General features: G+C 37.0%; 1 protein-coding gene across 8 annotated transcripts in view; it reads right to left on the bottom strand.

The window, feature by feature from the left end:
- Positions 1–7,612: 7,612 nt before the first annotated feature.
- The window catches only part of ARFIP1 (ARF interacting protein 1), a 62,665-nt gene continuing 56,375 nt past the window's right edge, over positions 7,613–13,902 (bottom strand). For all 8 annotated transcript variants that reach the window (XM_089525674.1, XM_089525671.1, XM_089525670.1 and 5 more), the window contains one exon: positions 7,613–9,076. In XM_089525674.1, coding sequence (XP_089381800.1) covers positions 8,921–9,076 — 156 coding nt within the window. In that variant the 3' untranslated portion in view covers positions 7,613–8,920. The remainder of the gene's footprint in view (positions 9,077–13,902) is intronic.

Here is a 13,902-nt window from a genome sequence, read left to right on the forward strand (position 1 = left end):
ATGTAAAGGTTAAATTCATAGCATCCACTAGATATTATCAATAATATTTTATAAACTTTAGTCAATTCAGTGCTCTGCAAATTACAGTTGTATGAAAGAGGTATAATATAAAAGACACTTGTGTCAGCTAATTCAGTAAAATATGTGGATTATATGTTGGTAGAAAGTTCAGCAAGGGAAAAGATGGAGAAAGTGGTTAGGCATGCATTTTTAAAATCTCTGATATCATATAATTAAATTGCTTAAGGTTTTGCGTTCCCCCCCCCCTTTCATTATGTGATTCTGAAAATATTTTGCTCTGTACAGTAAACTTTTAAAATGAAAGAATAAATGAACAATGGAGTTACACCACTTATCTACAGATGTACAGATCGAAATAAAATGTTTTGAATTGATTTATCTAGAGGGCATGGGTGTAGATCTAGTTGTGTATCTACTAAATGTAAAGGTTAATAAAGTAAAAGGAGAATGATAGGCATGGCTGCCTATCATTTTGCAATTATTTTGCTTCAATTTTCCAACTGTCTTGCCCCTCCCTTTCTTCAGGAAATTTGCTTCTTTCACCATAGCCTAAGCCACTGCATACTGCCCCCATTACTGTATCTCAACAATTTCTGGATTATCAGACTACACTAGAGGAGAAAGAATAATATGATGAATATATAAAGCACAGGTTTTCAAACAATGTGAGGAACGATTGCTTGGATCAGCTCTTCCCATATATATTTGTCTCAACCTTTATTTTGGAGGCCACCTTTGGGTGCCTCTATTAAATCAGTGAGGCAGGTGACTATTGTAGGGAGACTTTTTCCAGTGCTGATAGCCAGGTTACAAAAAAGCTTCTGGTGTGGTATTTTCAATGCCAGATGGAACCCTTTTAACTTTCCCACTTTTCTCTTTTTGCTTTTTAACTGTGCTCTTGCTTTACATATTTAATTTACAGTATTTGCATCTTGCCTTTCTTCTAAAGTAGGACCCAAAGGAGCTTAAGTTAAGATCCCTAAAACAATATATAGTGTACAAATTTAGAAAGCATGAGACAAATATGCTGCTGTATGTAAACAACTGCATTTTGTTCTGGTTATATTTTGTGTCTACTTTTACTTTTATTATCAGTAGGTACAACTTTTATGCTATGATGTACTTTTACATTTTATAATTTTACCACTGTTTTGTGAACCACCCAGAAAGCTCCAGCAATGAGACAGTATGGAAATGCAAATACAGTCAGCCCTAAACATTTGCAACTTTGACTTTTGCAGATTTTATTACAGGTACGTGCAGATTGGATTAATGTTTTTTTTTCCAGGAATCTTTAGGTCCTCCAGCATGATCTATGCCCATGTTCCATTGGATATCATGCTGGAACACCTAGAGATTCCTAGAGGGAACACTTCTCTGGACATTTTTTAGGTCCTCCAACATAATTCTATGGTCAGCATCCAGCAGATGTTAATCGTAGTAGATTTGCACTGGAGGACTCAGAGATTTTTAGAGAAGTGTTCTCACAAGTTAAAAAAAACAGTGGTTTTTTATTTGCAGTTTTTACACTTTCATGGGGGTCCTGTGCCCCTAACCTCAGCAAATGTGGAGGGCCTACTATACACATAACAGAAATCCCTGGGTCCTCCAGTGCAAATCTATGATGGTGGAATTACTCATGCTGTTTCCAAGCAGGAGACTGCTCAAAATGAAGAGAGGTAGCTAGTCACCCAGCTCACCCTTGTTTGCCTGATATTAGGAAACACTGGCACAGTAGGGCTTTTGCAAAGAAGCATGCTGAGAAAATAAAAAGGGGGATGGGATACTCCAGCTTAGCACTTTGTTTTGACCCAGCCATACAGAAAGAAAAGGAAGTGCCTTGAGGGGCAAAGTGTTAGGACTGAGGGAGGGGAGGGTTTGGCTAAGGCCTTGTATTGTAAATCCTTCATTTTAGGTATGAACACAGACAGTATAGAAACATAAATAAATCTAGAGATTAAATTACTACAAAGGGATGTATTCTTAAGTGCCTCATAGGCAGGAAGTGGGGCACCACTATTTGCCCTGTGACCTTTTCATAATTCTCTTTATAATAGGAGATGATTATGGATATATGCAAGTAGCCATGCAATACATAGGGAATAGTCCAAGTTAAGTATGTTAAGTCTCATTGGCTCAACAAGGTAGGTGTTTAAATCTCTCTTGTTGCAATCAAATGAGCTTTAAAAGCACTTAAAATTCATCTGGGACAGTCTATATTTTACAATCAAATCCTACAATTGATTGAATGTATTCAGCCAGCAACTTGCTCTAGCTGTTTTTCATCAGCCCCTATGGCAATGCAGCACTGAAGGGGTCAGAATGAAATACCTTGGAGATCACAAGAAAATAAGGTCAGGATTAAGGGTAATCAGAAAACCTTCTATTTACATATTGCAGCTGTTGTGTCAGAAATACGTAATTTAATAAACTGAGGCAAAAACAAGGGGGGAAATATACCAAGATAGAGCAAATGTTTAAAGTTTCCACTTGGTTGGAAGGTTTTGGATGGTGGTTAGACATTATAAAGCACTCATTTCTTAGCAGGCACCATCCTGTCCTTCTGCTCACTTGGAATATTATCTTCAGTGCCACAAACTCGGAGGATAATAGATATGTGAAGGCTTTCAATTATCATGTAGACCAATATCAAAACTCCACCATCAGCAGCAAACAAACAAACAAAAAAGTTCAATAGTCCACCACTGTGCCAAAGACAGCAATACTGATGCTGAAACACTTACATCACCCACGAATTACTGAGTGGTTTTGGATAAAATGTGCCTAGCTATGGAAAAGCAGCAGCATATTACTAATTTATTTCCAAAGAATAATCTGCAACATTTTTATTCTTAACTCCTACATGCCACTTGGTACGTGAAATGCAGTCCTTTCATAAAAAGAAATGAATGGTGGCATTTTGCAATCAATACACAAAATGTTTTAATGTATGGATTTGCTAAATAATTGGTACACCATTTTACTTTAAAGAGGAAATGGGAAAAATCAATATGCCTGTGGTTTTCCTTATAACATTCGAATCAAGTATTTCAAGTCCCATTAGATAACCTCTTTCCCCTCATTAAAAAGAATATCCCAGAAGATATATTTTGGAAAATGGATCCAGCCAATAGTATAGCTTGCTGGTACAGAATAAAGATTACTGGTATTACAAAACAGAAACGCTTCATAAAGAAAAAGCATCCCACCCAGAGCCAGTGTGGCACATAGTGCTTTAAGTGCTGTACTAGGGCTCTGGGAGACCAGGGTTAATACTCCTGCTTAACCATGCAATCCCATTGGGTGACCTTAGGCAAGTCGCATTCTCTCAGCCTCAGAGGAAGGCAATGACAAACCTCCTCTAAATAAAATCTTGCCAAAAAATCCTCATGATTAAAATCACCTTAAAGTTGCCCTGAGTCAGAAAAAAGTTGAAGGCACACAACAGAACTATAACTGAGAGCCAAATTATTGTAGAAATGCTCACAAAAGGGGATTATACTATATATTTTGTCAGCCTTTGCCACATCACGATGCTTTTGAAATTTGCAGCATAAGGGATGATATGCTAAAAAATATATCCAAAACGTCCATGGCCATATGAAGTAAGCTGCAGAGTTCTTAGGAGACTGAACAGTATTTTCATGGGAGAAAAATCTACCTAGTATAAATGAGGTCTAACACAACTACAGAGCTAACACAGAATTTCAGTTCAGACATTAATCTCTTTGCTCAGTCAGAAACATGGGAAAACTGCTAATGACAATTATGTTGCTGCATTAGATGTGGAAGCACTGTTTTTATTTGAACTTTGATAATTATAAATGCTTTGCATTTATTGAATCACCTTTAAATTAATGTGATCAGTTTTAACATAGTAGAACACAAACTCTTCCCATATTGTTGTAAAAATCAGATTAAAGTGTTTATTCATTTTCTATAAAATAGCAAAGGCTTGTCAAGCCAACCCCACAGAAACCCTCTCACCTCCCCCGTTTCCTAAGACACTTACTTTACTATATCACAAGCTTACAAGCTGCAGTCATTTAAAAAAAAAAATCAAAGTACAGCATCCTTTGAAATCATCTGTTTTACTGTCCAAATCAGGCTGTTTGATCTGTGCTCCCTGGTCTTTGATCTAGTAATAAAGAGCTATGCCTACAACGAAGAGTTTAAACAAACTGGAGTTATTAGAAAGTATTTTACCAGAACAACCCAACAAAATCAGGAAAACTGCACCAGAATAATGATGCTATATAATGCATTCATATTAGGGTTGCTTATTCCTCTCATCTCTAAGTGAAAGATGGAGAACATTGATCCTTATTTTCTTTATTTCATTTGTTGGTATTCTGGACCTCTTCCTTTCTTACAGAAGCTGGCAATGCAACCCTTTGGAAACCTATCAAAAGTGTAGGCCATTGCCCACAGCTCAAATTATAATTTACACAATTCCATCAGTTTACATAAGAATAGTTAAACCACAGTTCACTGTTTTAACCACAATTTTCTTCTTGGTAGTGAAAGAAGCCGTTGTGGATAAACAAAAATGAAGAAAAAGTTTCCAACTCCTCCTTATAAGTGCACAAAGGAAGTGGACTAGTCAAAGATGAACTGCAGCTCATGTCACAGTAAATGCAGGGAGGAGGTAATGCCTAATCTCTGCTTACTTATCAAGTTTAGAAGCACTTCCAAGAGGAAGGGAAAGAAAAATGGCCTGTGAAATTCGCCTTTGCATCCCAGTGGCCTGTGACAGTTTTCTGAAATATCCTAAGCCCCCCTCTCTTTAGTAAAACATGATTTTCAGGCTACCTTCTGTCTGAAAATCACACCAGATCACCCCAAATAGGAAAGGGTAATGAGAACACACAGAGAGATGTAAAAGTACTAGATGGATGTGTTAGGAATAGGAGCGACGGTTGGGGAAAACTGGTGAGAATACAGTAATAGAAGAAAGAAGAGATGGATGGCATAATGTGCTGGTAAAAGGAGTGCCCAGGGGAGGCAGAAAACACCGAGGAGTTAAGAAAAGATAAATTTAATACATTCTCCTGAGATCTGAATTGTCTAGTACTCTCCTAATATGTGAAGGAGTTGCTTTGACTCCTTCCCTGAATGTTCAAAGCCTCCACTGAATTTTTTTTCTAGTTCTTTCATTTATGTATATGTGTGTGTCTCCATATATGCAATACTCCATATATGCAATATCAACAGATTCTTAATCCATGGATTCAACCATCTGTGGCTTGAAAATATTTTTTAAAAAATATAAATACAAGAAAACAAACCTTGATTTTACCATTTTATATAAGGGACACCATTTTACCAGTTTATTTAATGAGACTTGAGCAGCCATAGATTTTGGCATCCATGCGTTTCCCAGAAAAAAACCTCAGTGGATAGTAAGGGCCCACTGTACTCAGCAGAGAGAAAACTTAATTCATGCATCTCACCAGCTAGTATGAAAATAGAGAAGATTTTAAGATTAGTTAGCAAGTTTTGAAATCATAAAAAAGGTAATGTATGGGGTGTCCAGCAACTCTTGTGAGTTGGATTAGTTTCAATTGGCGAGTACTGCTGATGTGGACAAGCTGCCGGGGCAAGTAAGGAAGACAACTTGTTTTTTCGATCCTCATCCCTCTTGGCTGGTTGCTCAGGGAGGAGATGCAATTAGATTTCAAATGCAACATATTAACGGATTTCTCAGGGAGGGGAATTATCCATCTTGTCTAAAAGAAGCACTTCTGGAAAAGCCCTCCCTGGATCCTCTGGACGTTAATAATTATAAGCCAGTTTCCAATCTTCCTTTCTGGGACAATGTAATCAAAAGGGCAATTTCTGTCCAACTCCAAGCAGTTTTGGATGACATACACTTCCTTGACCCATTTCAAACTGGCTTCAGAGGAGGATATGGCACTGAGATTGCTATGGCCACCTTAGTGGATGATCTTGGTCTTAGCACTGAGAGGAGGAATATGTCCCTGTTGGTGCTTTCAAACCTCTCATCGACCATGGTCATCTTCTGGAATGCCTGTGGGGGCTGGATTCAGAGGCACTGTGTTGCAGTAGTTCCAGTCTTACCTCTCAGACAGATAGCAAATGGTGGTGCTTGGGGATAGTTGCTCCTAAAAAAAGTTGTTATATTTCATACCACAAGGTGCCATTCCATCCCCAATGCTTTTAAACATATACATGAAACTGCTGGGAGAGATCATCTGGAGACATGGGGCAGGGTGCAATAAGTACTCTGAAGATACCCAAATATATTTCTCCATATCTTCAAAAACAGCCTCAGCTAAGGATAGTGTCTCCTCTCTGAATGAATGCCTGGAGGAGATAATGGTCTGGATGAAGAAAAGCAAATCGAATCTGAATCCAGACAAGATAGAGGTGGTTACTATTAAGGGTCCTAATTTGGGGTTGGAGGTATGTCAACCAGTTCTAGTTGGAGTTACCCCCCCCCCCCCAAAATCTGTTTTCATAGTTTGGGAGTGCTTCCTCCAATGTCAGCCCAGATAGATGCAACAGGCAGGAGTGCTTATTATCATCTTTGGCTCATACACGAGCTGCTCCCCTTTCTACCAAGTTCAGGAACTTCAGCTAGTTCAAAAATGGTTAATTGGTTACTGATACAACTACGAATGAGCATATCACACTAATATTAACATCACTCCATTGGCTACCAGTTAGTTTCCCGGCAAGGTACAAAGTGTTGGTTATTACCTTTAAAGCCCTACATGGTTTAAATCCAGGTTAGCTATGGAACTGCCTGCTCCCATGTAATCTGCCCTGTACACTCAGATCCTGTGGGGGACATTTACTTCAACCAGCCAGGACTAGACTGGCAACTGTCACCCAGAGGATATTTTCATTAAACACCCCTAAAATGTAGAATGAGCTGCTGGGACAGATTTGACACCTGAATACATTGTCTGAATTTAAAACACCATTAAAGGCTCATCTCTTCCAGTAGGCCTACCCAGTTGATTTTAAACTATGAATTTTAAAATGGTATATTTTTAATTTCGTATGGGATGATTTATTTTATGTTTATGTGTTTTCCCTTAAATGTGTTTAAATGGTTTTATGTGTTACCCTGCCTCAAGCCTTGGGGTAAGAAATATATTATTATTATTATTATTATTATTATTATTATTAGCATTAGCTTTTAAAGTTTTGCTTTTTACATTGATTTGGATGTTTTATAGTAATGCTTTTGTCCTACCACCAAGTTCTTTGGTAAGACTTACACAAGTCCAAGTGATATGAGAACCAGTGATATGCTGCTTGTGAACAAGTGAGCAAAGAAAAGAAGAATTAATTTTTATGTGCTCCACTGCCACTTTCTTATGAACACGTTTCTTTTCCCATTAGCTAGCACTACTAGAGAAGAAAATGAACACGATTTCATTCAATAAATTAGTGCGTGACACCATGTTTCCCAGTGTTAATAACTGGATTTTGTTTTAATTTTTTTGTAAGTTGTATTGAGTCCCAATTTTGGAGAAAAGGCATGATATGAATGAATGAATGAATGAATGAATGAATGAATAATAATAATAATAATAATAATTTCTATTGTTAGATGGGAAAAACAGAAAGCTAATACCAATTTTAATCTACAAATCTGATGAAATAAAGAAAACAAACTGCTGCAGCAAACATCTTTAACATGAATACAATTCATAATGGATACACATTCTGAAGAATGGTAACAAAATTAACTGCAACAGAGAAAAGCTAACAGCAAAAATAACTCAAGGCTCACACAAGGGAATAATGAGGAATGATTTAAGATGTACTTGACAAATGCTTTACGTTAAGACTAAACATAACAATTTCAAGAAGCAACCAAATCTATTTCAACATATAATACATAATCATACAATCCATATAAGCTATGATAAGTTACTTCATGTACTTCATTTATATAAACACAAAAAGCAGGAAAATGTGCAAAAGAGATGATCCAGAACAGTGAATTTTAAAAAGGCTATGAAAAGAGAGGGGGGGGAGTGTATTTAGTAACTACTGATTAGAAAAACAAGAGATTCCACTAGTCAACTGACATGTTCTCAAGTTCAAACAAAAGCATACACGGTCCAGACTGGCCTTAGTCTATCTATCTCTTTATGAAGAGATCAATCCAAACAGGGCTTCCTACAGATTATGTATACTGTGTAGAAAGAACTGCAAAAGGCACTTTTGAATTTAAGGCAAGTAAAGGTATGATTTTTTTAAAATAGAAAGTTAAGAATTAAATCAGTAGAGCAAAGCTCTGCTTTCTTTCTTAGTATATTATCTTTACAATGTTAAATGTGTGTTAAAAGGTTCAGACCAAGATGGTATTTCAAAATTTAGTGTTTCTGAACATGCAAATGGAAAGACCCAACATTTTTAAAAAAGGTATTTGCTCCAATTCCACATATCAGCCAGGCACTGAGTTTGTGGGTGTTGTTTGATGGCCCTGTATTATTACGCTAAAATATTTGTTCTTTAAATACAATTACATGAAAAAGGAATCTTTAGAGATGTTTAATACATTTATATAAAATATCAGATGTTGATACAAATCATAGGCATCAATCTCCCTTTGGAAAATTTCTCATATAGCCACCACAATTACCAGAAATCACAAACATATTTGTCAGTGCAAATCTATATTTCACTAATACAGAAAACCATCCACCCTCAAATACAAAACGTTGTTACTAAAATGACAAATTACATTTGGTTATATCCACCTTCCCAAATTACTACAGTATTCATTATCAAGGGGGGAGAAATTAAAGCTGCTTGTGCAAATATCATTACAAACAGTCCTCCTTTGTAAGTTCCTTGATTCTCATTAGCCATACAAGATCTTCAGTTGATAGAGAGATCTTTGTGCCCAGTTCTCTTACTGATCTTCAAGCCAGGATGGAGCATCTACTCCAGGCGTTTTCAATTTGATATGGAATAGCTTAAGTGTCTGTTCAAGCTGCTTCTGATTTCCTGCAAAATATGCTGCAATGGCATTGTGGAACAGAACAAGCTGATTGTGCAATACTTTGACCTGCAGACAAGGACAACAAAAGTTAAAGAAAAAACAATACTGAAGCTAAGGATCAGGTATTTACTTACATGTTTTAATATCACCCTTCCCTTACATTCTACATTTTGACCAACACTACTCCAAATGAAGACCCTCAATCCCTATAGAGGCAGAGCTGTGTTCAAGAGCTTTCATTGTTAGGAGATAAACAAGAGCACTCTCACTAGTAGCGAAGATGACCAAACTAAGGCTGCTGTACTTGGGACAAATCATAATTATGATGAGACTCAGTGAAAAAGATGATAATGCTTGGTAAAGTGTAATGCAGTAGGAAAAGAGGAAGAACAACTAAAACTACAAGAGGACTGATTCAATGAAAAAAGCCATGATCCTGAATTTGTAAGATTTGAGCAAGGCAGTTGATTCATTCATTTAGGTTATAGACAAATATAAAAATAAAAGGCATAAAATATATAAAAGTACACAAAACCTGCACTAAATATTAATATCTAACAGTTTCCATGTAATACCCCCAAAATTAAAATCTCATTGCTATCACGTACACTTAAATGTCTAACAAGATTTCTGTATTATAATTTCTCCCCTAATATTTGTCTCTGAGTAGTAATAGTACAGGGACATAATCTAGCAACCTTCTCAGTAATTTTAGAGTCTAAGTCCCAAAGCAAGAGGGTGAGATAAAATCTTTCTTTTCTCCCTTTGAATTTTTGTAAAACTGCAGTGATTATTCTAGAATTAGTATATTGATAAACTGAACAATACAACAGAACATGATCAAGCTAGATTTAAACATGGGCATGTACTCTTGCCATGTTATTGTTTTTTAATATTTACCTTCCAAAATGGTTGATGGCAGAACGTTATGATGTGCCACAGTAAAAGCAAATCTAAATTTATAGATTATTAAATTAGTAAAATATATGGGATGGGCAAATGATACTTCTATATTACCCAGTTTATAAATGTTCCTAGCTAAACAACAATGATTTTTTGGATCAATGTCCTATATACACTGCCCCAGAGCTGATCTGGCCCTCATATATCTCATTTGTCATAAGACATTTTGTGAGAAACCGCATAAGAATATTTTTTTTGTTTACCATCTGTTTCCAAGAAAAGAGGTAATTATCTGCTATTGTCAATGGAGCTAAACCACAGGGTATAAACATAAACTCCAGCCAATAATTGTACATAAGAATCCAAGCCCTAGCCTCAACACAAATTAGGCCTGCCTCAAGTTGTATGGCTGCATTAGAAACACAATATAAGACTGCAAAAATACTTCTCAAAAATTTTGTTTAATGACCTCATCCGGCTGCTTCTCCGTGGCCCAGAAAAGGGGTATCTCCTTGGGGCTTCATGCCACCGGCACTAAAGAGGAGAAAGGGGCAGCTCTGCATCATCGGCGCGGCCGTTTGGTTGCCGCGCCGATGCGCGCACCCAAAAGGAGCTCCTTTTCGTGCCACTGGTAAGTCGCGATAAGTGCCCTCCAGTGGTGCGGCGACGTGTCCTGTGCAATGTGCCATTCGGATACATCACACAGGGCACGTCATGGATGTGCCCCCTGTGTGGGCGGGGCTGCGCAATCATGGTGGCGCCCACATGGGCTTTTGTTCGGGAGCATGTAGTTATTGCGCACTCCAGAACCCTAGTATTGCACGCCACATTTGGGCCATCTGTCTCAGCCCTAAGTCTACAAATAAATGAATAATAGTTACTGAGCGTTCTTCAGTGTTCTTCAAACTGCTGTTGTTGAAAAGCAATTCAGTCACTATTCCATACTAACTTTTCAAAAAGAAGGAATCACGTCCTAGTTATAAAACAATAACAATGCATTTTAATCAAAAATGTCCTTAGGAGTACAGGACCTATAAGTGTTAGTGTTTCTTGAAAGGAATATAAAACGCTGAAGGAGATTAATAAAATTAAGTTGTGAAAAAAGAGAATGACAACTTGTCACATACATCTTCACAACTTTGATCCACGGTCGGCTAACTACTGTATTCTTAACATGTAGCTGAACTATTAGCCAATGATAGAGGATAAAGCGTCCCCCTATTAATTTATTGCATTTTAACATAACTGGAAAATCAGTTACTACATAAATGTTCTTAATGCCAGTTAAACATCATGTTTGAAACTTTCTTCTGTAGCTTTTAATGCTGAACTCTACATGCCACCCCTCCTCTAAATAGCTCAGGTTATTCTTCCAGCCTCCCTCTATAAGGCATAGTGAGTTATTTGTGAAAAACCTCCAGGTGCATCATCTGTCACAGAACTCAAAACCTCTAAGTGAAACATAATTTGAAATTTAAGGCTTTCATGGCCGGCATCCATAGTTTTTTGTGGGTTTTTTGGGCTATGTGGCCATGTTCTAGAAGAGTTTCTTTCTGACATTTCACCAGCATCTGTGGCTGGCATTTTCAGAGATGCCAGTCACAGATGCTGGCGAAACCTCAGGAAGAAACTCTTCTAGAACATGGCCACATAGCCCGAAATACCCACAAAAAACTATGAAACCTATTTGCTAACATATAAATAAAATACACCATCTGATGTGGTCAGAAATCAACTTCTGCTCATTTCCACAGCTAGAAGAACATCTGCTATCACAATAACATCAAATGTATACAACCTCAAAAAAAACCAGAAACAGTATGATATGAATAGGCAATATGTGACTAGTCTGCTCATGAGAAACAGGTAGAATTTGCTTATAAACAATGCATCTTTACTAATTATATCAATGGACCACTTTTAATATTCAAGCCAGTTTAAGGTTTAATCAGAGAAGGCCTAAGGGAGAGGGGGAATGAAACTGAGGAAAGTAGCAGGCATCAGGAGATCTTAATGCTGCAACCATGAGCATATTTACTTGGATTTAAGCTCTGTGTCACTTAGGTATTCCTAAGCAAACAGTGTTTAAAATTCAATGCTGGATTTCAGATTTATATAATTTATTTCATAAAAAGAGCATGAAATTTAAAAGCTTACATTGAGAATTCATTAACACTAGGCTTTAAATCATAGCAAGGTCATTGCTATAGGACATTACTTCCTTTGTAAGAAGTCTATAAGTGAAATACAAAACTCCAAAGTAGGGATTTGGGGAGCTTGTCTTGTGAACTATAGAAGCCAAAAGGTCACCAGCGGGGGATGTGACTTGACAATCAACCTTTTCCCTCCAAGAACACAGGCCCAACTGAGTAAGATAAATGGGAACTAAACTCTCAGTCATTAATCAGTTCTGTATAGTGTTTGAAGTAATTTCCAAGCAAGCATTGTATAAAAGATTTAAAGTGCACTAAGTGTGCTATATCTGAAGAAGAACTATGCTTTTGAGGTGAAATTTTTTAACCACGTTTTTGGACTCCCCTCTTTACAAAAAACATGTACTGGGAAACAATTAGGAAAGTTATTATAAATGATATATTCCGAAATGGTGAAAAACAAAACTGAAGTATGAATCAGAGAAATAAGGGGCAAGTGTATGTTCAGCCATACCAAGATGTGTCTTCCACAATTTTTGGCCACTTCCTCTCTGTGTGTGTGTCTGTATACGTGCATTGTACAACTAAGGAGATGCATCTATACAAAATGATTTCTACTATAGAAAAAATTCAACAAGGTATTTGACCTCCCTGTTTGGCATTTTGTTTTGTTCTTTCTCCTCCACCTCCATATATAAAGAGTGATGAACTTCAGGTATCTAGAACATTAAATCAAGTGCATGGCATATATTTTAAGTCTACAGAGGTGCCACCGCACTGTATTTGTTTCTGCTGCAGCAGACCAAGATAACTAGCACACTGAAAATCTGCTACATCAGTTCTTACATCCATTGTGGCCACAAGGTAAATACAGATTTTAGCCAATGTTCCCCTGGAGATGCCAAAGCGGATGGTAGAAATCTTGCAACACAGCAAAATAAAAGCAATTGTGAAAAACACAAAAAGTGCTGTAAGGCAATAATTAGTTTAAAGTCCACAACCACTTCCTCTGCTTTCTTAACTATTCCTAGTCTTTTGAGCATTTTTAACCAAAGGCTGGGAAAGTATGTTTGTGTGTGAACTATGTGGGATGGACAACTTAAAAATAATTTGAACATCTGATTACAGTACTCAGACAGCAAACCTAGGCAACATTACTATGTCTTCCTGATTGAATACTATTGTGAATTAGATGTATGTATTAGCTTATAGCACACTATGTATTTAATGACATACTGTAATAGTCTTGGCAATACTCTTACATACCAATAGAACAACAAATAAAAGGTAGAAGATGCTCAAAAGCCCAGACAGGTTTCACAGAGTCAACTTTTAGCCAGCCAAAGAACTGGTGGCTCCACACAATATTAGGTGAGTGATGATAAAAGATTAAAGGTACTGTTATTAAGACAGATTTAAAATAAGATACATTTTACAGACATATTACACTCCCAGTTCTAATTGCTCTAGCACTTCTGTATCTTTTTTGCTTCTGTTTTGAGCTCAAATATTGTCCAAGGCATTCAGTTTCCAATGTCTTCCTCAGTGTCTCCTCTGCCAATAAAAGCTCCTTTTTCTCTTCTGATACTATAAGCTGATTATATGCTCAGGAAAAGCAGATGACAAGCCTACTAAGACTCTGCCACATGATAATACAAGTGGAGGTGTGAGTGTGAGAAAAATACTAAAGTATGTGCCCAGTCAGCTTCTCCATATAAATAACAGAACTTTTGGGGCAGACAAGGATATTCATTTATAAGGGCATGGTCTGTACACTTATTTCTCATAGGGAATTCTATTAGCCCTGCAGGCTTCAGTTTGAGAGAAAAGGTACAT

This window comes from Sceloporus occidentalis, unplaced genomic scaffold, assembly GCF_023333645.1.
Source record: "Sceloporus occidentalis isolate IW3139 unplaced genomic scaffold, rSceOcc1.0.p SCAF_5, whole genome shotgun sequence".
Classification (NCBI taxonomy): Eukaryota; Metazoa; Chordata; class Lepidosauria; order Squamata; family Phrynosomatidae; genus Sceloporus; species Sceloporus occidentalis.